This window comes from Tauraco erythrolophus, chromosome 7 (genome assembly GCF_009769465.1).
Source record: "Tauraco erythrolophus isolate bTauEry1 chromosome 7, bTauEry1.pri, whole genome shotgun sequence".
Lineage (NCBI taxonomy): Eukaryota > Metazoa > Chordata > Aves > Musophagiformes > Musophagidae > Tauraco > Tauraco erythrolophus.
The window spans coordinates 50869688-50893412 of NC_141471.1; the positions used below are offsets into that span (position 1 = coordinate 50869688).

At 44.0% G+C, this 23725-nt stretch overlaps 1 protein-coding gene across 1 annotated transcript in view; it reads left to right on the plus strand.

Annotated features, from left to right (window-relative positions):
* LOC104384645 (transmembrane channel-like protein 2) overlaps window positions 1–23725 on the plus strand; it is a 93539-nt gene that overhangs the window by 54756 nt on the left and 15058 nt on the right. The window contains 18 exon segments of the mRNA XM_086615171.1: window positions 1968–2028; window positions 2030–2063; window positions 2964–3011; window positions 3014–3043; window positions 3341–3375; window positions 3377–3448; window positions 5235–5276; window positions 5279–5335; window positions 8947–9089; window positions 10594–10741; window positions 11189–11377; window positions 12783–12962; window positions 13760–13912; window positions 16219–16347; window positions 19342–19366; window positions 19369–19408; window positions 20273–20512; window positions 22179–22304. Of these exon segments, the coding sequence (XP_086471297.1) occupies window positions 1968–2028; window positions 2030–2063; window positions 2964–3011; window positions 3014–3043; window positions 3341–3375; window positions 3377–3448; window positions 5235–5276; window positions 5279–5335; window positions 8947–9089; window positions 10594–10741; window positions 11189–11377; window positions 12783–12962; window positions 13760–13912; window positions 16219–16347; window positions 19342–19366; window positions 19369–19408; window positions 20273–20512; window positions 22179–22304 (1752 nt within the window).

The window sequence follows — 23725 nt, forward strand, 5'->3', positions numbered from 1 at the left end:
CGGACAAGGTGCAAATCTGTTCAACTGATACCCACGGCCAGGTCATTCTACCCTTGTATTTAAAACCAAACGACTCACTACTGTCAAGATACTTGTAAAGCAAACTCGGTGTCCTGGTTTTGCTTATTCATGCCCGTTGTCAGACAGAAATCAGAGCAGCAAAGTGCCATGTTACTTCACCACTTCCTGAGACAGTGCTGCTTGGAAAAAAAGCCGTATTATCTGCAGAGGTTTGTGAAGCAAAGATAATATCGCCTCCCAACCCACGCTGGATGTGGGAACAACACGGACAGCTGCAGAGACCCCTTAGTGCAGGGCAAGAGGAGGCCAGGGCTGATCAGGGAATTCAAAAGCCACAGGTCGACAGGGACCAGCTCGTAACAAATCATCCCCACGCGAAGGCAATGATTCAAATCCCAGCTCTATAGGTTAAAACATCATCTGAAACCCCTTTTCTACCATGAGGGCTTTCAAAATAGTGTCATATAGGCATACACAGCCCCATGGGGAACGGTGATGTCCCCCCATCCATCTTTGCCAAGAGGCTGCTCAGAGCTGCGGTGACCAGGCTGCAAAGGCTGGTACTCACCGTATGTCTCTGCTTCTCTTTTTTACACCCTGAAGGCCAAGACCTGCTCCATCTTCCACTAAAATCAGAAGCCTTGAACATTGCCAATTATTTCTAAAAATCTGGGTAAAGATCTATTCAGGGAAACTGTATTAAAGCAGCTTTCCTATCTCACAGGCATGCTATGAGCCTGAGCTCATTACAAATAAATCTTATGACCCTCGAAGTCCAAAGTTCTGCAAGAAAAGAAAAAAGAGCAAAGCAGTATTATTTCTGACACATTTTCCCTTTGGTGTAGGATCCTGGCTAAGATTCTGCCTGGGATCATGTTTGATAATGTACCTCCATCCTTTCGTCTGATCCCTGAACCATGGCAATCATTACAACCCACTAATGAACCGAAACAAAACTGTTGCATTGCTTGTGCAGGTGTCTCAGAAAGGCTCTCAGAGTGCTGTACATTCATTAGTTATTTTGGCTGCACAAACTCAACCCTGAGATAAGAAAAGATTAGCCCCATTGCACAGATGAGGATATGAAATAGAAAGAGAGAGAAACAATACTTTCAAGACTTAGAAATCTCACTTCAGGTTTGCAAATAAAGCTGCAGGTGATTTTCCTAAGGTTACAGGCTGCACTAGCCAGCTATTTTTACCAAGTAGAAGTCAATCTTTCCACAGGTTTAGCATTGCAAAGGAAGTCCCGAGCCCTTAAATTTAATCTCTTCTCAAGCTGTATCACCAACATCAATATATGATATAATCTTATTCACAAACTCAGCATACTCTAATAGTATCTACCTAGGTCTTTTCTCTGTATTTCCCCTAGAATTCTATCTAAAACTATTTCAATTTGCAGCTTGATTTTACTTCTGACCAGCGTACACATCATTTCTCTGGCACTGAGACTGTCTTGTTGGGCCAACCGTACATCTCTGATATTCATCCAAGGAGGTGTTGTGGAGGGAAATTCTGGATCCTCTTGGAGTTGTTTTCACTAGAAAATGTGGTTTTTTTTCTTGACCGGTGCACCAGGAGAGAGAAATTAAACAGGCTTGCCAGGGTGGAAGAGCTCTGAAGCAAGAGAAACAGGCAGGCTTTAGATCTACACCCAGGGAAAAGCAGGGAGCAAGATTTAGGGCACATCTCTGCTGCATGAGCATGGGAGCTTTGGGGACCTATTAACTAGTCCTGGGTGAGTGTGCAAGCCCTGCACAGTGCAGCAACACCAGCAGCGGATAGCAGCTGGCACTCCAGACACAGCATGGGGCACAGAGAGCCCAAACCCCTGCCTTCCCATGGGGAGGGCAGCATGGCTGCTCTCCCACCAGTGCAGGCAGAGGTGAAAAGCTAAAGACGCTTCGCTGTTTCAATAACCTGCTTGTTTATTTTCCGACTAGGGAGGCACAAGCTTTTGTAGAGAAGTTTGAAGGAGCTCTGGGAAAAGGGAAGGTCAAAAAGTTTGTACGCATATAAGATGATGATGGCAAAGGTAAGTGCTGCAATGATGTCAGGGAAAAGCTGGGGTACATTTGTGGTAGAGTTTATTAACCCATGTTTGGCAAAAGAGACACCAGGAAATCAGAATAAAACTTCCTGCTCACATAAAAAAAAAAACCAAACAAACAAAACAGCCAGCTTCAAATCTGTGATGATTACAGAAAGAACAAGAGGAAGTTTCCCCTGAATCTGATTGCCACCTTCCCTGAAGCAAGGGAGGGTTTGGAAGAGCAGGATAAAATATGGTTTCTGGTTGCAATCTCCAAAACCTTGATCTGTGAGACAAGGTACCCCTAAAGAGGAGAGAGGCCATGCCAAACTCTAGAATTGACCCATGGACCTCTGCAAAACTTCATCTTCCCTGTTAATGAGACAACAAGGGGATAATGACTGTGTTTTAAGACTGAAGTTGGTAATCAAGTTGCATGTTGTCATGGAGATTATATCAAGAACTGAAAAACGGAGCCAGGCCTGAGATGATGAAATCAATGGGAGTTTAACTGCTGGTCCAACAAGGAAGGATTCAAGGCTCAGTATCTTATCAGATAAAATTCATTTTAAATGGAGTTGGTTCTGCATCATTCATTCAATCCAGAGCTAGGTCTGAATTTTCCACCCCTATATAATATGGTAACTCATAGCACAACCAAGCTTCCAAGAGCCTGGGAAAGGGTTAAAATTCAGATAATGAACGCAAACACTTGAGGGTGAGGTGCTTTTGGATTGATGGTAGTTTCTGAAAATATTCCAAAAGCTCAGACTCAGACCAGAGTTTTTGCTTTGGACTTCACACCCACTCCTAGCTATGCTACCAAACCCTGACATTAGAAAGCCCTGCAAATGAAGCAGCTTCCCTCTTTGCTCCTCTCTGCCATAGCGATGTTGTCTTGTTTCAGAAATGGGTGAATTTAAGAGAGACTTTGACAATTTTAAAACCACATGCATACCTGGGAGATGAAGATAAAAGAAGTGGAGAGTAAGTGGAAGTTTGCGCAGCGCGGTGGCGGTGAAAACATTCTGTAAGACACCTTTGCCCTTCATCCTACAATGCTCCAGCTCCCTGGTCTCCAGGTCGCCACTCACCCTGGGCACCAGTTTCAAACGTGGACCCTGGGCAGCACCAGGCTTTGCCAGCTCTGTCAGCGGTGGGGACTGTCAGTAGAGTCTTGGACAACACACCACGGGAGACCTGAGGGTAAAGGGGTCCAGGTCTTGGTGACAACAGTTTTAACACCTCCTAATCTCCTAACCACCAAGTATCTTCTTGTTCAAGGTCACTTTGGCTCCTCAGTCGCTTCCTACTTCATATTTTCTGCGGTGGATGTATGGAGTAAATCTTGTCCTTTTTGGGTTAATATTTGGACTGGTTATAATTCCAGAGGTAAGTGCTTACTTCTCCTTTCAGAAATATCTTGCCCATTTCTTAACACGAACATGAGAGTTGATAGCACAAACAAGTGCCTTATAACAGGTGATTCTTTAGAAAAATGAAATTTATAAGGACAATTATTTAGAAAGAAATGACTTATGAGGCTGTTAGTAACAGTAACCAACAGTTGGATTGAAATCAGGAGACTTAAAGTGCTGTCAAAGATCCTGCTCATCCAGCCCCAGAAACAGGAGATCAAAACCCTAATTTAAAGCTACTTTTACGTTTGACTAAAGTCATAAACATGACCTATGAATCCTAAGCACAGCTCAGGTCCGTAAGAGCTGTAAGAAAAGGACCATGCTCTGAAAGCAATTACGAAAGCCCCACTTTGGGGCTCTCCGAAGGGAATGGTCCCAGGGTGGCAGCCACAGCACAGGCCCATAGTAGGAGCCATCAAGGGAAGCAACAAACCATTTCCCAACACTTTGCCAACTAACGTTTGTTTGGGAAATATCCCTTTTCTGTACTTCTAATTCAGATGATTCACAAGGAAGAGTTTTATTTTTAGTTTTTCTATTTCTCGCTGTTCTTGGAGAAAGAAAAGCATCTCATGGCCGACATTATATGATCGTTTATGGAATAATTTTTTAATGTAGCCATTACAGCTCTGGCTAAATTACTCAGTGCAGTCTTCAAAGGCTATGCAATTTGCAGACAGTGGCAATCTGTTCTGTTCCATGCAGATTTTTATGGAGCAAAAATGCAGCACAGAGTCTCTCCCGAGGACCATGCGTTTGTTCTCCTTAATGTGGTTGCTCACACTATTGGAAGTAAAAGCTCCGTTTCCTCCCAGGATGAAGAGACATACCATCAGCACCGAACAATACAAATGTATTTTGTCAGGAACTGTGCATATGGTAGAAGACTAACAGCTTTCATCTTTAAAGCATGCATACTGTTACTCATTGCCTACGAGCTGTTACGATATGGAGAGTAGCTGGGCAATAAACATATAATCCTAAATGATTTTGAAATTAATTAGATAGCCCTAAAAAATGAGTGATAGATGATATGCTAGGACCTTTCTAGGCTATGAATGATAATGAGATATTTTGATATGGACACCAGTTGGAGTCTGCTTGTAGATATATTATTAACTCTCCACAGCCCTGGATGTTCTCAGTGTGGACTTCAATAGCTGCTGAACTTGCTGCAAGACATTCTTTGCGTTGGTGCCATCAGGAGAGGCTATGCCATGAAAACTGTTCTTTGCATCATTTTGTGATACACTTTCTTGTCCAAATCTAACTGCCCTTTGCCTCACCTTGAGATAATTTTTCAATTCAAGACTATATAATAAAAAACATACCACAAGATCGACCCAGTGCTCTTGACTTCTCTCAAAGGAGGAGTCCTGCATAAATAGATAAAGCTAATCCCTTTATTGCATCAGACCCATGAAGTTCAAGCAAAGAACTTCTTGCTAAACTGAGGACATTTAAACTGGAGCACGTTTAAAACTGGAGCTGTTCGATGAGGGACACAGTTTCTTGGCAAAATAATTCCTGCGCAATGGATGTTACCAGGGAAAGGGAACTCCTCTGGTTGTTTGAGTGAAATGAATTCTAAATATTTAAATGGCTGCTCTGATATCAAGAAATAAAATATATATTAAAATCAACCAAAAGGAAAACCAATCAAAAGCAAACCAAAAGGGACCCATTAAGAAAAGAACTGCTAAAAACTGTACAGTGTGTTATACTATGCAAACATCACTGTTATTAATGTTCATCAGGTCCTGATGGGAATGCCATACGGAAGCATGCCGAGGAAAAACCGTACCCCGGGCTGAACACAGCAACAGCTATGGATTTTTCAGTTCTTTGGGATTTTGAGGTAAATACAGGAGTGTTGATCATAAGAGATCCGCTGAATACATCCCGAAACCCTTCAGAAGCCAGTAGCGCTACAGGGATGAATTTGTTCCAAGATAAACCAGCAATGCACCTATTTCTTCCAGAAGATGAAGGCACCTGCTGCCATGAAATCTTTGTGGATCTCCAGAGATTTCTGGCCAAAACAGCATGTGCACATGCAGGCACCTGCATATGGATTTAAGTCACTTCCATATACAAAAGTGCTGGCTGGTGTATGCACCCTGTGTGCATGTATGCACGCAAACACACACAGCCGTATATTTCTCAGGTTTGCAGGAACAAAGCAGATGCACTTTTATTCCAAAGGGGACATATCACAGCCCAACACGGCTGGCTAACGCTGCCCTAAATCTGCCTGTCCAGGTCAATGAGATGCAACAGGACAAAGTAAAATCCGCCAAGGTCAGTGGAGTTCTACAGTTCCACACTGAAGTCAGTCAAAGCAGATTTAGGAAACTCGTGTCCTTTTATCTACATGCTATTTTTATTCATGAAGCACAAGAAGCCAAAGTTAAGTTTTTCTATGAGCATTAGTAGAAGCAGGTGACTATGTAAACTGCCCAGTGATGAGCTCAGTGCAACTCACTTAAACCGCATTCACAGAGTTATCTTGTGAACTCAGACAAAAAAAAACGATCCTTCTTCAGAGGAAAAAACACACAATAAATAAATTATTTCTGCTGTATTTTAAAATTCACATAGAACAATCTACAGAAATCTATAGCATCATCTCACACCCATAATGTAGAATTTTATTCTGGAAAAAAAAAAAAAAATTGTATGCATCAGAGCTATTTAACTTCCAACTAGAAAAGCAGCCAGCGTGCAGGCGCAACGCAAGAGCTGCTCCCAATCGTGCATCCATAAGGCAAGTTCAAGCTGTGGACCCCCTTCACGCGCAGGGAGCACCTTGCCATACCACTGAGCTTGCTCATAGCCTTGGGAAGGGCATGGCTTCCCAGGTCCCCGCCCCCCCGAAAGATGTGTGCAGGGGGCGAAGAGATTCTGCAGTGGCAAATACATTAGGATCTGACTTTCAATGCTGCTACTTCTGGAAATATTTCTTAAATGCTTGTTGGTGCTGGCCTACATATTACAAGCATGGGACCCAGTCCTTCTGTAATAAATCACAGTAAACTATTTACACTTACCATGTAAGTGTAAATTTCCTTGTCTAAAAAACAAAACAAAACAAACAACTACTTTCATGTAAGCCAAATTATTTAAATGAATTTATTAATAAGGCTCCAAATACTGGTGTGTCCAGGAACCTGACAGGGACAGACCTTCATTCACCACCCATTTTCTACTGAGGATCCTTTTAGCTCATGTTCTCTCAGCACTTTCACCTGCTTCCCAGAATTCAAAATTCAGAGGTGAATTAGCAACACTTCAAATAACATTGCACTGAATGAAAAGCTCATTTGAGATTTACACCATGAAAATACAAGAAGCAGCATTTAAACTCATTTGTCCAGAAAAACAAACAAACAAAAAAACTACACACAAACAAACAAACAACAACTCTGCAGGAGTGTTGCTGAACTGCAGCTGCTGATTTTGTCTGGGAGACTGTAAACTATACACATATCAGTAGGAAACTTGCTCTTGGGTGAGGCTATACCATTGCATGAAAGGCTGGCTACCATGACCTGCTGGTCTCTGTGGCTTGGTGCATACATCCACATTCCCTTGCTATCACAGAGGACTTGATCCTCTGAACCCCTCTGCCATACAGGTCCCCATTCCATACCCACTCCCTTGCTGCTTGACACTGGGGAGCAATCACACAAGCTTGAGAAGCAACCTCCAGCTGTGGGCAACGATGTACACCTATACCCTCTGCAGCCAGAGGATGTCAAATTAAGCCCTTCACAGAGACTTACCCTTTGAAAATGAATAGATGCTTATTCCAGCATGCTCCACAGGAGAGGTGCAATGGGGAAACATATTCAGAGCAGGTATAAAACAGTCAATACCATGATCCTGAAAAGCACATTTCAAGAGAAAGGAGCCAGGAAAATATATGCTTGGCAGCAAGGAGGTCACATCATGGATTTCCAGAGGAGTAGAAAGGAATAAATCTCACTTGGACACCAGACACCATGTCTTACAAATGGTGTTTGAAGAGCATGCTGGATGCTGTGAACAAAGAAACTCATTTTCAGTCCTCACCATTTGATGAATCAAGAAGACACAGGTTTGAGATTACAACCTGAGAAAAAAATCTTCACTAACGCCTTCCAGGAATATCATCTTTATACTTAACGAGGCTTTTTGTCACACCTTCCCAACACACGTTATACATAACATGCCACGAGCCTCAAGCAGCCGTGCTGTGGTCTGTCCACATTTCCCCAAGCCGCTCAGCAGTGCTGGCGAAACACCTGCAAAGTCGTCCCGTACCTCTGGCACTGCACTTTGTGCAGGGCAAACACGCAGCTGATGTGGCACCCAGGGATACCAAAGTTACATATTACATTAGGGATGAAAACCCGGTGCTTTGGGAAGCTTAGTCTAACTGATTAAACAGATGCAGTCAAACGCTGGAACAGAGGCCCAGAAAGGTTGGGGGATCTGCATCCTCAGAGATCGTCAAAACTCATCTGGACATGGCCCTGAGCCACAGCACTTATTATGAAAGTGGCTCTGCTTTGAGCAGGGGGCTTGATTAGATGACCTCCAAAGGTCCCTTCCCATGTAAATTATTCAATGTCTTTAAACAAGATCCATTACTCAGCCTCTGATAAAAGCTTTGAGTTATGTCTCAATTTTGGTCTTTCCAAAGGCTTGATCAGAGGGGAACTTGATCAACTGTCATGGCCAGACTGACTAACTACACTTAACTTATGAGCTGAAAGACAACAGGTGAAAATAGAGAAGTAAAATATGCAATGATACACACCAACTTGGATGAGAAATGACGGAAGAGTAGGGAGAGATTGCTAATGCAGATTAGGAGATCTGCACACTCATTGAATGCCCAATGGTTTTACAGCAAAATATAGATCTAAGTGAGACAACACGGTTGATATCGTGCCTGAGCTCTGCTTTCCACAGGAAAATAATGCTTTGATTTTAGTCTTTAGTTATATTCGCTCTGCAGGTGGTAGCCTGTAAAAGGAACTAAATCTGCAGGGTATCGAGTGTCAGCTGCCTCTTAGCTGAAGGGAAAAGTTTCATATCATGGTGGGAAACCCCTTTGCTACAGCATTTCTACAAGATCTGAGTGTTTGATACTGGCTTAGAGAAGCAGGTGGGCTACAGCCACAAAGAGCAAGAAGGAGGTTTTTCTGGGATTGGTGAAACAGTGATGGATAAAAACCACATTTTAATTTGAGCCAGTATCCTCTGATGTGCTCTTCCTCTTCTTCCCTCTCTTAAGAGGATAAGCTCTTAGGAGGTGGCTCTCAAAGGTGACAGGGCAACAACAGCTGAAAATGAGACACTAAAAATTTTTCCAAGTTGATTTTCCTTGTTTTAAATCTTTAGTTTTTACCAGAAACCTCTTTCCTGCGGAAGAAAAGCTGCATGGCTTACACAAAGGGTTTGCATTTGCTTTTCCTCCAGGGCTACATCAAATACTCAGCGCTCTTTTATGGCTACTACAACAACCAGCGGACAATCGGCTGGTTAAAGTACAGGCTACCGATGGCGTATTTCATGGTTGGGATCAGCGTATTTGGCTACAGCCTGATGGTTGTTATAAGATCGTAAGTACAGCTGGCATTGCCCCCTCTGCAAAATCCACCCAGATGTGTCTCGCAGCTGGGTATCCCTCCATGTGCATGGCCCACAGCTTGGTCCAGCCTTGGCCGGATGGCTGGGGGAGCGCAGGGCAGAGCGGGCTGCATGCCTGCTGTGTTCGTGCACTCGGCCTCAGCATCCACCACCCTGGCTCTGGTGGGCTGGGTGGACGTGGGCAGTCCCCTGTATCCACCGTGTTCTCACCTGCATTATTTTCACCCTCCCGCCTCCTTCTCCAGCACTCTTCTTCCTCCTCCTCCTCTCTGGATGGCTTTAACCCTTCCTCTGACATCACTACAGGCCCATCAAACTGGTGGATTCTGTACACAAAGGAGGATTTCACTTACAGTAAATTTGAAAGGCTCCTTTTCCCATCTTTTCATTGCAATGAAAGCCAACACTAGTTATGCAGATGATGCAAGGGGTACAGAAAAGAGCCAAATACTACTAGACAGCTTTTGATGCATCTCCAAATGATTCAGTGGAGTTTTAAAGCGGGGCCCCAATCTTCGTGCCCCTGGTGCCCTGCCCCCGGGCACTACTGAGGTTCCCGCAGCATCTCTAGGGCACCCAGGGTGCAGCCGAGACACCTCCCGCCGCTGAGACAGCCTTTGCAAAGCCAAAAATAAAACTCTCTGTCTCTCTCTAGAGGCCACACACCGTGCAAAGGTTATCCTTCATTTGCAAGTAAGAATAAGCCCATGGATTCGTATCGCTATCGAAACAGGCCCTATTGCTGTGCAGCAGAAAGAGCCTCTTGAGCCTTTGGCTGGAGCAGGACATGGGGATTTGCTGTACATTTGCCATGAAATTGCAGCATCTGTTGTGCCTCAATCCTTGAGGGACTGGGGCTGGGAATTCTAGTGGGAGTTACAGAAGGATTTCAGGGATCAAATAATAAAGAGGGAACAGCAAAAGCTGTATCTGCTCCTGTGCTGATTAACAAGAATAATCCTTTTTTTCTCCCTGCATGATTCACCACAAGCTCTTTGGCTCCAGCATTATGCAGCTATTGAAATCTCACTAAAACCTTGTGTTGCAGTGGGTGTACTGGACAGCACCAGTGATATTTTTTTTTTTCTAAACTTAACTAATTAGAGGTAGCCATAATCATATACTGTACCCTAGGACCCAGAAGCACCATAAATAGACTTTCTTCATGCACTAGCTGGTGGAAGGAACCCTTAACCTGCTTTTAAATCACCTATGCTAGTTTTTTTCTACATTACTGTTTTTAATACAAGACCTGCATAGCCCTGAAGACCCCTTTTGATAGTTCAGTCCTCCTTAAACCTAAAGTCCCATGGCACATGATAGACAGTTGCACTCAAACCCCAAGAACAGTCACCCCCCTCCTTCCTTACCCACCAGCAATCCCAAGCCACCAGTGCTGCTTTGCAAAGCTGAAAGACCACGCGGGGGTCTGCAAAACACTCCCTTGAGCTTGCCATCGCATGTGTCCTTGCACAGGATGGCACGCAACGCCAACGAAAGTACAGCAGATGGGGATGATGACAACTTTGTTTTCAGCTGGAAAATGTTCACCAGCTGGGACTACCTCATTGGCAACCCGGAGACAGCAGACAACAAGTTTGCATCCATCACCACCAGCTTCAAGGTAACCCTAACTGGCATTTCTCTGCCTGCTTCTGGGGACACTCCCAGCGTTCACCATGGCAGAGGTTTAAGGGGAAATCTAGGTACCTGTACAGCATCCCCCTGTGGGAACAGGGTATGGTGCCGAATGACGGCAGCTCCCAGCTCCCGTGCCATGGGTCATCCCAGCAACATTGTTAGGACTTGAAAAAATCTGTTTTACTTCAGAGCACAACTCCCCTGCCACATTCCCCTGGGACACAGCAGGCTGTTTGCAACTCGATGTCTTTCAGTCCAACCAGGATGCCTGTGTGAAGCTTTGTTTGAGCCTAACACAAACTACCAAAATCAGTATAGCCAGAAGACCATGAGATTACACTTCATAGGGTAGAAAACCATCCGATGTTGCCTTTAGGCTCGGTGCTGTGAGATACATGCTCCAATTCTGTGAGCATCCTTGTTTTTTCAGGAGTCTATCGTGGACGAGCAAGAAAGCAACAAGGATGAGAATATCCACCTGAGGAGGTTTCTGCGAGTTTTGGCCAACGTCCTCATCATATGCTGCTTGTGCGGGAGCGGCTACCTCATTTATTTCGTGGTGAAACGCTCCCAGACATTTTCCAAAATGCAAAACATTGGGTGGTATGAAAGAAATGAGGTAAGGAAACTTTACGTCCAGTTTTCTGCTGTGATAATTTGCTTTGGGCCTCAGCATGATTGTTGCCACAGCTTGAGAACAGCATCAAAGGCAGAGGGGTGCCCTACCAAGGCCCAGAAGTCCCCATCCCTTTCAGTACCTTTGTACTTGTTCTAGCTGGGAAGCACATTGGTCTCACTGGAGTTTCTAGGACAAATTAACAGTGCCTGCAAAGAGAGAAAAATACTCTTACAATAAATCACACTAAAAGGCAATGGGCTTTCAGCACTTACATCACTGTCTGTTTTTTAAAGCGTCTACTTCAAGTTGCATATTAATGCTTAGAAATCCTGTTGTACCAGAAAGCTGTGTCTGAGTTTGAAATAAGAAGTTCAAATCTTGAAACTCTTCACACCAAAAAAAAAAAAAAAACAAAAAAAAATTCTACCTATAGAAAGGCTTAATTTCAACGTACACTACATTATCATGTATTTATACATCAAAGCCAAATTAAATTCAAAGCCGCACATTTTCATAATTCCCTCAGAAAACATTAGCAAGCCAGCACTTTCTCACAAAATGCTTTCATTTATTTCAGTAAACTTTTCCCAAAGAAAAAAGTCTATTTAAATAACAACAAAGAAGTTTAATATCTGAGATTTTTCTGGTGATAACTTGAGACCTGAATACACGCAGTTCCGGGTACTGTTCCCTCTCCTGGAAAGAAAAGGACAAAAAAAGAGACCCGTGAGTCAGAGACAGCCAGCAGCTGCACAGACACAGTCCTCTGCAGGCCAACTGACACCATAGGGCTGTAAAAAAAATAGAGCCTGCAAGTCATGCCTGATCTAACACTGACTTGCCCACAACCTCATTGCCACAGTACAACTTAGTGTCTTGCACCATATAGAAGAACAAAAATACAACTAGGACATATTTTCTTGAGCAAAACTGAGTCCGTGATGTGCTTCCATTCAAATCTGTAACTGTTTATGGCAAAAGCAGAGGTGCTGAAAGTGGCAAACAAACATTAGCATCGACTAATTACGCACACAAGCCAATTCTTGCGCTTCCTCTGAAACTAAAATAAGAACCTTGGAGCTGATGCAAGCAGTACTATGAGGGGCGTGGAGGAACCTAAATATTCATGAGTCTGGACTGACAGGGAACAAATTCCTCAGAGCTCATCCCTTTGAGATAACAGCAAAAGTGCACCCGCAAGAGCAAGCCGTGCAACCCAGCCCCGAAGTTTGAGGCGGTGCTGCCCATGTGCTAAGCAAAGCCAGGAGCTGAGCTGGCATTGGCTTCCTCCCCTTTACAAACCCTCAGAAAGTTCCAACCAGTTGCTGGCAGCCCCGGTCCTGCTCAAAGTAAACCAGTTGCTCTTGTTACCATTAGCGGTAATCTCGTTGTCCTCACACGGCAGGTTGAAATTGTGATGTCCTTGCTGGGCATGTTTTGCCCTCCGCTGTTTGAAACCATAGCTGCACTAGAAAATTACCATCCCCGCATCGGGCTGAAATGGCAGCTGGGGCGGATCTTCGCGCTCTTCCTTGGGAACCTCTACACGTTTTTGTTGGCCTTGATGGATGATGTCAATGAAAAAGTAAGGCTGAGCCGAAAAGCCACATTCACTAGCGTTGTCCAGAGCCAAGGGTGAGTGCAGCCCATCCCTGCGGCCACTGGCTGCAGTGCTCCAGGGAGTCTCACAGTCCAGAGGGGTTTCCAGAGAGTCCCCAATTTCTCTTTAAAACCCTGAAAAGAGAATGGTTATTGTCTTCTATAATCATGGCCTGCCTATTAGGATAATTCGGGTTTTTTTTCTCCGTCTGACACCGTTTGCAATTTCTATTAATGCAGACCCCGAGGATATAGTTTATAATCCTTTTCCCCTGCCCTTCCCTCTTTAACATTATCCTGGTAGCGTGTTGCAGGCAGATAACTGCAGGAAAGGATAAACGTCTAACTGATCCACAGAAAAAAATAAGTCTGTTTTAAGCTGCGAAGAATTGGAGGAATCAGGACTCTTTGCTCTGCCTGAAAAGCAATGAAGAAAGTGAGGAAGGTGGACTGGGTGGAGGCTCCCTCTGCACAGACCAGCCTTGAAGGAGTCTGGCTCCTCCACATGCAGGGATCAGCCTGCTAGCTCCCCAAAACTCACCGTGTCCAGAGCTGCTTTGGGTCTGGAGGGGCTGCTGTTCCCCAGCTCTGACAAAAGGGAAGGAGTTTCTGTGCTATTCCTTTTCCAGTGCCAGCACAACAACTCTGTTGTGAGCAGATGCTCAAGTGATGGGTGGTAACTGCTAGGGAGGAGGGCGAAACCCAACACCTTGGGTCTCTCCAAATGCATCCTCTGGGGCCTCTGTTTCCTGATATTTTGGCTGGGAGGTCTCTTCATTGCAGCTGGCTGAAGAGGACATGGTGAAGAACATCACACGCTGGACACTGCTTGGTCACCACAACTCGTCTGCGGGGAATGGCAGCACTGCCACCCCACCGCCCCTTGATCCTGCAGACGTGCCCAGGGGACCCTGCTGGGAGACAACCGTCGGAATTGTAAGAAATTCATTATGTAGTAAGTCTCTAGGCTCATCTGGGGTTGATTTGGAGGGTTTTTTAGTTGATGTTTTTAGCATCTCCAGGCTTGAAGGAAAATCACAAATGGCATCTCTTTTCCTGACTCTCGCATAGTGGCACCAAGGCGGTATAAATCCTGGGGCAGAGTTTCTCAAGCTGTGGTGATGAATCCCCGGCTGGACATGCCCAGGGCATGCACAGCTCTGGCGTTTTCTGTGAAGCACACAAAAGGCTGGGCAGTCTGCAGCCATGCTGCATCGTGGCCATGTTTACATCACAACTGCGCCTTTGACGAGAACCTGTCTTCTCCACTTACTGCTGCGCTTCAGTTCACGTTACAGAGTGGCTTTGGAGAACATTAAAAAAAAAACAACCCGAGGACATGCCCAAGGGAACTCCTGATGCATCCCAACCACTAACGCATCACGAGGCCATTGGATGAGAGCAGTTAGCCACAAATAGCCCCCTGAAATGCACGCAGCACAGACTTCAAGTCCTTGAGCTTCACATGACAAACCCAACCGGCAACCTTCCCACTTTGGGCAACTTGCACCATGCACCAAGGAGTTCTGCAAGTAGGATATGTGCAACTTAAAAATGTAAAAGCAATTATTTATTGGCTGCTATAGATAGCTAAGTGCCGTGGTTTTAATCCAGCCGGCAACCAAACACCACGCAGCCACTCGCTCATCCTCCCCTGCCCCCAGGGATGGGAAAAAGAATCAAGGGGTAAAGGGAAGGAGACTCCTGGGTCAAGATGAGAACAATTAATAACTGAATTAAAATAAAATTAAAAGTGATTATGACAAGAAAATAGTTTAAAATAATGACTTTTTAAAAGGGTATGTAGTGATAGGACAAGGGGCAATGCCTTTAAACTGAAAGAGGGGAGATTTAGATTAGATATAAGGAAGAAATTTTTCACTCAGAGGGTGGTGAGGCACTGGATCAGGTTGCCCAGTGAAGCTGTAGATGCCCCATCCCGGAAGCGTTCAAGGCCAGGTTGAATGAGGCGTTGAGAAAACCTGGTGTAGTGGAGGGTTTCCTTGCCAATGACAGGGGAGTTGGAACTAGGTGATCTTTGAGGTCCCTTCCAACCCTAACCATTCTATGATTCTATGAATGATGGACAATACAAGTAAGTGATGCACAGCACAATCGCTCACCACCTGCTGACCAATGCCTGGCCCGTCCCTGGCTAGCAATCCTGGAGGAGAGAAATCCCAAAACCACAATCTCAGAAATGAGAGCAAGCTTCCCAGTCAATCCTCATCTATATACTGAGCATGATGTTGCATGATATGAATATCCCATTGGCCAATTGGGGCCTAAGCCCACATCTTAAGCCAGGGATTGTGGGTCCTGTGCTCTGGCTATGCTCCACCCCGGCTTCTTGTGCATCTGCACACTGGCAAAGCACAGAGAGTTGTAAAGTCCTCAATTTCTTAGCAATAACTAAAACCACCAGTATGTTATCAACATTCTCCCCATGCCAAATCCCATACTAAATCCAAAAACACAGTGCTACTCTAGCTACTAAGAAGAAAATTAACTCTATCCCAGCCAAAACCAGGACACTAGGACCTACTAAGCTCTGTGGCTATGTGTTTACTGTGTACACCCAACAGGTCTTCACTGGTCAAGTGATTTTCAGTCAAGAGGGGAAAGACCAGCCACTGTCACTCCTTCAAAGGGGCTGATCCTCAGTGCAGCTGAGTCATCATCCCTTGTTTTCCACACCCTCAGATTTAAACCCTTTTTTGTCAGTACTTTTCCTTTTTAATCTTTGGGACACCAGCTATCCCCATCTGACAAGTCTTAATTCTACCCACAATTTTACCATTCTTGTTTTGCACATCTCCCCTCTCTACGCTTCCTCACAGCTCTTGTTTACAGCTGAGCAATTTCCTCAGGAGTCCACATGAAGGTTATGGAGCTGAGTCATAGTAGAGCTATAGACAACCAAAATTACCTTTGGTGTCTGTATGTTTAACATCAGCATTAAGATTCTGCTTCCATTTTACGTGCTGCCACAACATATAGCACAGTCAATAACACTAGCGGCATCTATCAGGGCTAAAGGCCATAATGGACCTCATGGTTCTCAAGAGCAGAGGTGAAGCTTAAGCACTGTCAAATGTCTAAAACAGGCAGGATGTTGTCTCACAATGTGCCTTTCTGAAGGTTACTGTCATATAAAGACAAACGGCTTAATAAAAAATAGTCCTGAATGCGCTAACTGAAATTATAGGAGCTAAATGTTTTTTCCTTGTTTTAAATTGCAGGAGTTCGTAAGGCTCACCGTGTCCGATATCCTGGTGACCTACATAACCATTCTGGTGGGAGATTTCATCCGAGCCTGCTTCGTCAGATTTGTGAATTACTGTTGGTGCTGGGATCTAGAGGCTGGATTTGTAAGCCAATGTCTTATAGCTGAGAAGACAGGAGTAATTTAGGGCATTTGGTCAAATGCTACAAACAGATTGGTTTTGAATGATTGCAGTGGTCCTCCAGTCTTGTCTGATAATTTAATTGGTGTAGGTAGTCGCTGCATCATTTCTCTGGATCAGTCAGTTCCATCCCAGAAAGAGCCCTACAAAAACGCAGTTCTCACCCACTTGAGGACTTTAAAACACGAAGTTAAGTTAAAAAAAAAAATTAATTTGATGTTCATTCAGTCATTATAACCCACACCTTTGGGCCCTTCTATATTCACCTCCTCTTTTCAAAGCCCTGGACCTTTCTGTTCATTGCCCACTCCGCCAGCAGTAGCACACTTTACTCCCAGCACCGTCCTCTGATCAATGCTGGAAGCTGGTGTTACTTCTGCTGCAGCAGAGCAAGGAGTGTTTCCCTCCCCTCTCACATGTGCATAACACACAACAGCACTGGACTCTTGGTATTCATAAGGACTATGTTACCAAAGCAGCCAGTACTGGAGCTATACAAATACAGAACAAAATAATGAAAAAAAAACAAAACACAAACAACAAACAAACAAAAAACACCAACCCAAAACAACCAAGTCCATTGTTTCTCACACAAACACTGACAAAACCAGATGGATTCAGACAGAAATGGAAATACCTGGAAAGAATACAACTATATCAGTGCACCAGCTGCATCACTGGGAGGGTTTCCAGGAGGGGTCTGGAGAAGAGTAGAGGTGGTCTTTGCAGGTGCCTACAGGGACCTGGTCAAGCAAGGGCAGCCAGGGCACAGCAGGCATTTTGCTGCTCATGAAGCTTTTTTGCATTTCTTCTTGGGGAAGCAGAGGATGTTTCCCAGATTTTGGATTTGGAGGGATTTTGGAGCTTGGAGGGACCCCCTGGCAGCCAAGAAGCATGCAATTGCTCTTGTTGCATGTGCTCACAGACTAGAGTCTTGTTGAAGGTTCTGGTTTCCTCCTCCTGGCCATGTCCTCCCCTCACTTTGTTAACTGCCTTTGATTTTACTTCTTTTTTTTAGATGCTTTTCTTGAAACAACTTTTAGAAATACCACACAAGGTTTTCTTCATTCTTAAGATCTCCATTGTATAAACAGCTGGAAGTCTCTTCTGTCCGGCAGGCACTCCTTGATGTAGAAAAAAAAAAAAAAAAAAAAGCCAAAACATTTCCTGGACATCCATCCTCTGACTCTCAGTAAAATTTAAAAAAGCTGCTTTAGGGCTTACTTTGCACTTTCCTCTCTCCTTTCCTATGTCAATTTTGCACTGAGAAACAAACCCCATTTATCATCTGTCAGGAGATGACCAGACTAACACTTTTGCAAATGAGCTGTCCAAACCAGCACCCAAGGAGCAAAGCAAGGCCCTTATTTATTAGGACTGTTATTTATTCCTACTGTTTATTACTAGTGTTAAGTTGCAGCCCATAACATGAATCAGCACTAGAGGGTTTGCTCTCTATGATCTGAGAAAGGCAAAATTCTCCTTCCACACCAAGCAGCAACCATAGTAGTAACAGAAGGAAAAAAACACCATGGGCTTCCATCCTCTTCTTCTCCTATATTTTTGGGAGATTCACATATTCAGTGTATTACCCCACGGGTGCTCAAGTAGGGGTGGGTTGTGTTTTTTTCCCCTGGCCCAGGAATGAAAAAGGATGTAAGATGGTTTGGTAACAGCTGTCCAACCCCACGTAGCCATGGGCACCAGCACGGTTGTATATGTGTTTTTCTGATGCATATAGTGAATAAGTTTCTTGTTTAATCCAACCTTCTCATGCTGAAGTACTCAAGGCAGGGAACAGCAGGCACTGACAGTTGTCTTTGTTTTCATGGGAAAAAAAGCGCCAATATTAACCTCTAGCTAAAGATTTAAGGTAGAAACAGACCAGAAACAAAAAAACAAAGAAAACAATGTTTGCACCCATCTATTCCCAAAGCTGTGAACAGTCAGCTAAACAAGACTCTGACTAGGCTCCTTTTGAGTTTTCATCATAAAAGGCAAACATCTTAAGCTTCAACTTTATGAACTGCTGACAGTATCAAGTACATGCAAATTGGGTGAAAAACAGACATACTATGCAGGATATTTCAAACATGTAATGGCGTCATCGTCATTCTTAGAATTATGTTTTCTGCATTGCAGAAAAAAAAAAAAAATTCAAGAAAATGTAAAAGAAAAACTTTACACATAGTTCAAGCTGCCAAAAGTCATTTGAGTTTTGTGTGTGCAAAAGTGGATGTACGTAAAAGAAACAGCAAGTTCATCATGAGCAAATCTATCAGAAAAAATACTCCGTAAAATAATAAATACCATCAATAGATTAGAGCAGCCTGTTCTGGACTTACCATCGTTTACACCCACATCAGACAGGTTGTTCCATATAAAGCAGTATTTTAACTACTGGCTAGTACAGAGCAAAATGCCACCAGATACCCATCCGGTCATATATTCCCTCATATTTCTCTCCTTTTTGCCCTCTGTTTCTGTCCTTCAGCATCCCACTGCTGCAAGACCTGAGGACATAGATGTATCTGGCATAGCATTTGCCCTCCAGCTCATCATTATCACCATTTAAACATTTACTATTTTACCGGGGTAGAACTGTAAGTCCATAGCCAGATGCACCAGCTGGAGCATAAAACCCAGTTCTGTGCCGTGGCTCCTTTGCTCACAGTAGCTTTCTATTAGCAGGAAGGAGATATAAACACAGAGCAACTCCGAGCATCTCCTCATCTCTCTCCAATTTTCACCAAACCAATAGAGAATCAGCAGCCCACAATGCAGTAGGCTTCCAAATTTGCTTTCACTGTGCTGCTGCTGGTCATTCAAGCAGTAGGCACCCAGCAGGAGCCCTCCCAGAAATCCTCATACCAGCTTTAAATAAGCATCTTAAACCCAGTAGCAAACAATAGCAGATACCTCTAGCAACAACACGCTCTCTCTTCTTTCCCCATGCAGCCGTCCTACGATGAATTTGACATTAGTGCAATGTTTTGGGTTTGGTCTTCAACCAGGGAATGATTTGGTAAGATATTTCCTTTTTTTTGCTGTTTTTCACATTATTTAGAAAACCTGCCAGTGGAGTTAGAATCTTCCAAGATAGCTAGAACAACCTTTGGGTTTGGGTTTCTCTAATTGTTTGGCTTTCTGTGCTTGCTATAAAAAGTGGAAATTTTAAAATGTCATCTTCCTTGTCCAAGAGGAGTAGCAGTGGCGTAACTGCAGCAGATAAACTGTCTTGCAAACCTGCTCCACTCTCACGTTCATAAGTTCATTTTTTCCAGTGCTAAAAACGCATTAAGATGGTCCACGTGCCAGGGAAGAGATCAGAAAGGGCTTTGAGGGCACCACGAGCTTACACATCAATGCAAGGGTGGGCACAGAGCCAGCTGAGCAGGTCGGGCACGTCCCAAAACTGCCCCAAGGGAGGGCAAACAGGAGCTGCTCTGCCCTTCTGTGGCAACAGACAACAGCACAAAGCACCTTCTCCTCCTCTGGCAGCAAGGTTTCTGGGAGCAATGCTGATGATTTCTGCCCATTCCCCTACTACACCTCTGCAGGCTCAGGGAGGTCTCTCCCTGCTGGTTACACTCGCCTGGTATTTTCCAAGCTATCTCCAAGCAGTTTTTATCACAAACTCAAATTCTTCCTTTGCAAGCAGTGAGGCTGTGAGACCTTGCTTGTCCTCAATGTAGAGTTACCATACCCTAACATGGATGTGGGTGGCTTTTCGTCTGGGAGCGCAGGGGTAGCACAAGCCAACCCACTCAAACTACATTTGTGGGCAGACTTGCCACAACATGAATGCTTTTTTCCCTTCTTCTGAAAATAAAAAAACCCTACCAGCCTGTCAGAAAAATAGCACTTGTCTTTCTCCTTTCCTTTTCAGGATGGGATCCTTTTACGCACCAGGGCTCGTGGGTATAAACGTGCTGCGCCTGTTAACCTCCATGTATTTTCAGTGCTGGGCTGTCATGAGTAGCAACGTCCCTCATGAACGAGTCTTCAAAGCGTCCAAGTCTAATAATTTTTACATGGGACTTTTGCTGTTGATCCTGTTCCTCAGCCTCCTGCCTGTGGCTTACACCATCATGTCTCTGCCTCCCTCCTTTGACTGTGGACCGTTCAGGTACTAGCAAAATACCCGAAATGACAGTTTACTGCTCTGATACATGGGATTATTTTCATAAAGTTAGAAGGCCTGGATTCCAGCAGAGAAGGTGAAATGCCTCCATTCTGGGTCTGGTAAAATCCTGAGCAATGTGAGGCAATGGGTCATGCTCAGCTGTGGGCAACACATGCTGAGAAAGCACCAGAGGACAGGAGGGGTGGGACAGCAGGTTGCAGCCTCCAGTAAAAAAAAGTGACAGAAGCATCCCTAAGGCTCTCGGAAACATTGTGGGGGCAAAACAGGGGTCCAAAGCCTCATTCTAAGACCTTCCATAGATCCAAGAACTCCCGCAGCACAAGATGTTATTTTATGTGTTGAATTTTGCTTGAAAATAGAAAGAAATGGATAGGTCTGAGCTTGAAGAGTTACAGCTTTTTTTTTTTTTTTTTTTACAAGTGTGTGGTTTTTTTTTTTAAATTAAGACAGAATCAACACTGCACAGAGCATTCAGTAGATCAGATCAACATGCCAATAAAGTCTAATTTGATTGAGTAACGCCATTTCCTGGGCCCACTGAGCCTGACTTAGCAAGGAGCCAGCTTGGAACAAATTGTTCCTGTAGATGCACTGGTTTAGGTTACCCACTTCCTAATGGAGAATAACAGTAGAAAGCTAAAAGACTTGGGGGAGAAGGCAAGAAACCAAAATTCCCTCATTTCTGTAACAAGGACAGGTGTCAACGAGCAATGTCAGAAGATCTGACAAGAAACTTGTTGCACGCACACTATCATTAGGAGATGACTAATCTTCAATGTGAAAGAGCTATTTCAATTCCCAATCATCCCTTCAAAAGGTACTCAGCCTGATTCAACCCCTTGGCACACCTCTCAGCTTGACTGAAAGCTCAGCTCTCCTGGGCTTGAGGCAGTCAATGAAGTCAGGATACCGTTTAGCCAAATTTGTCTTTATTGATTCTCATCATCAAGACAGAGTCCGACACCTTCCTGAGCAGAATCCTGCAAGATCCCAGGAGGCAACAAGCCTAAAGATGAGGAATAGCACTCGTAGGGTTGAATTCACAGACCCAGAGATGCTGAGGAGAGAAGAAGGTCAATTGCATAATCCAGCCTTTTACAGATTTGTTCTCCTTTCATATAGAATACTCTCATCTGCTTTATCAATCCTGTTTGAAATTACTCTTTCACTGAGTTTCCTATGAAGACATAATCACAGCTTGCTATTTTTGTCATTACTTAGCAGCTCTTCAAGTTGGTTCATTATTTCAGAAAGCCAGAATTTGCATATGGGAAGTCATCTCTACCATGAAAAGGCCATATTTAACAAGATATTGATCAGAAATGTATAGTTACTGCAATCAGTAGATTTTTATACGTTTCAGAGGGGTAAATAGATAGAACTTACAAAGGAGCCACATGTGGAAGTAAATGTATTAACTCCAGGAACAAGTTGGCCTAGCAAAGATTATTCTTATAATCAATAGATGCAGGAGGGAATGGATGGACCAATAGATAATCTAAAATGAAGGCATCTCAAAATCCTTGGTGGCCAACAGCAAGCTGACACTCACTGAAATAGAGAAGAAACTTGCTACATAAAATTATTATATCGGGAGATACTTATCTCTCCAGGAAATACCTACTCAACTGGCCATTTGTCTTTCCAGTGGAAAGAAAAGGATGTACGAAGTCATTCAAGAGACTATCGAGCTCGATTTCCCACTTTTTGTTGCCAAGATCTTCAGCTATGTGGCAAATCCAGGGCTGATCATACCCGCAATTCTGCTCATGGTGTAAGTTTTCCTTGCAATATTACGTGCCTGGCTGGGGGGAGGATGTTGAAAGAAAAAAGCACTGGGATGTTAATGAGGTCTAAATACAGCTTCTGATGAAATAACAGCCCGAATTAGGGCAGACACATGCTCTCCACGCCTTTCACCTTTGCCCAACCCAATTTCCCAAAATTTAAGTTCCTGACCCAATTAAACACGACTTTGTAGATGAAACGCATTGCTGATAGCCACGAGGCCTCTGTCAAAGCTGTCACAGCTTCCATATGAAAGATATTCAGTAGCCAGCAGGAAATAAACAGACAGTCTCAGCCTTGTGCCTTTTGGAGAAGCAATTTCTGTCACAGCTGGTGGCATTTACAGCACTGCCAAGCCAGGGCATTCAAAAATTACATATTCCAAAAATATGAAGAAGTGTGGTTTTTGTTTGGGTTGTTGGTTGTTTTTCCTCGTTTGTTTTGGTTTTCTTTTTCCAAATAATACATCTGGAATTTGTTTCAGTGCTCCCTGATGATTTCAGCTTTGAAACCACACAATCCCTAGCACTTTCAGCAGCACTAGGACCAGGGCAGTTTTCTTTTTTCTGTTTTAAAAAGGTATTTTTGGCATTGCTCTCGAGGTTTCTGTAGCTATCAAAATGAGTGAGAGTCGTGGCCAAATTTTACAGGCAGCTCTGAACACTCCAGACTAAGTAGTGGGAGATCGGGAAAGGGTTGGAGAATGCGTTACATACGTTTGCCTGCTCAGACTCTTCCTTGGGTATATGCACACATTGGAAATGGGCCTCTGGGCTGATCCAGTACAGCCACTCTTGCACGCTGTGATCCTTCATTCTGAATAGGTTACACTGAAGATAATGCTATTAAATTAAACCAAATACAAGTTCTCATGCTACGAAGTTTCTTATATAAACAGCCTGAGAAAAATCCCAGCTAAACTGCAAATGAACTGTCATCCCTCTACCTGCTTTGAACTACTTACTCGTTTTAACCTAAATAAAGATGATCAGATACTGTAACTTCATAGATTTCATAGATTTCTAGGTTGGAAAAGACCTTAGAAATCATCCAGTCCAACTGTCCCTAATCCCCATTAAACCATATCCCTAAGTAGACCATCTACCCTATTCTTAAAGACATCCAGGGATGAGGACTCAACCACCTCTCTGGGCAGCCTATTCCAGTGGCTGACAACCCTTTCAGAGAAGAAATACTTTCTAACATCCAACCTGAATCTCCCCTGACTAAGCTTATACCCATTTCTTCTTGTCCTATCACCCATCACTAATGTAAAGAGCCCTTCCCCCACCTCCCCACCATCCCTTCTCAAGTATTTGTAGGCTGTAATCAGGTATCCCCTCAGCCCCCTCTTCTCCAGGCTAAACAGCCCTAACACCCTTCAGAGGGATTTGAACAGACTGGATC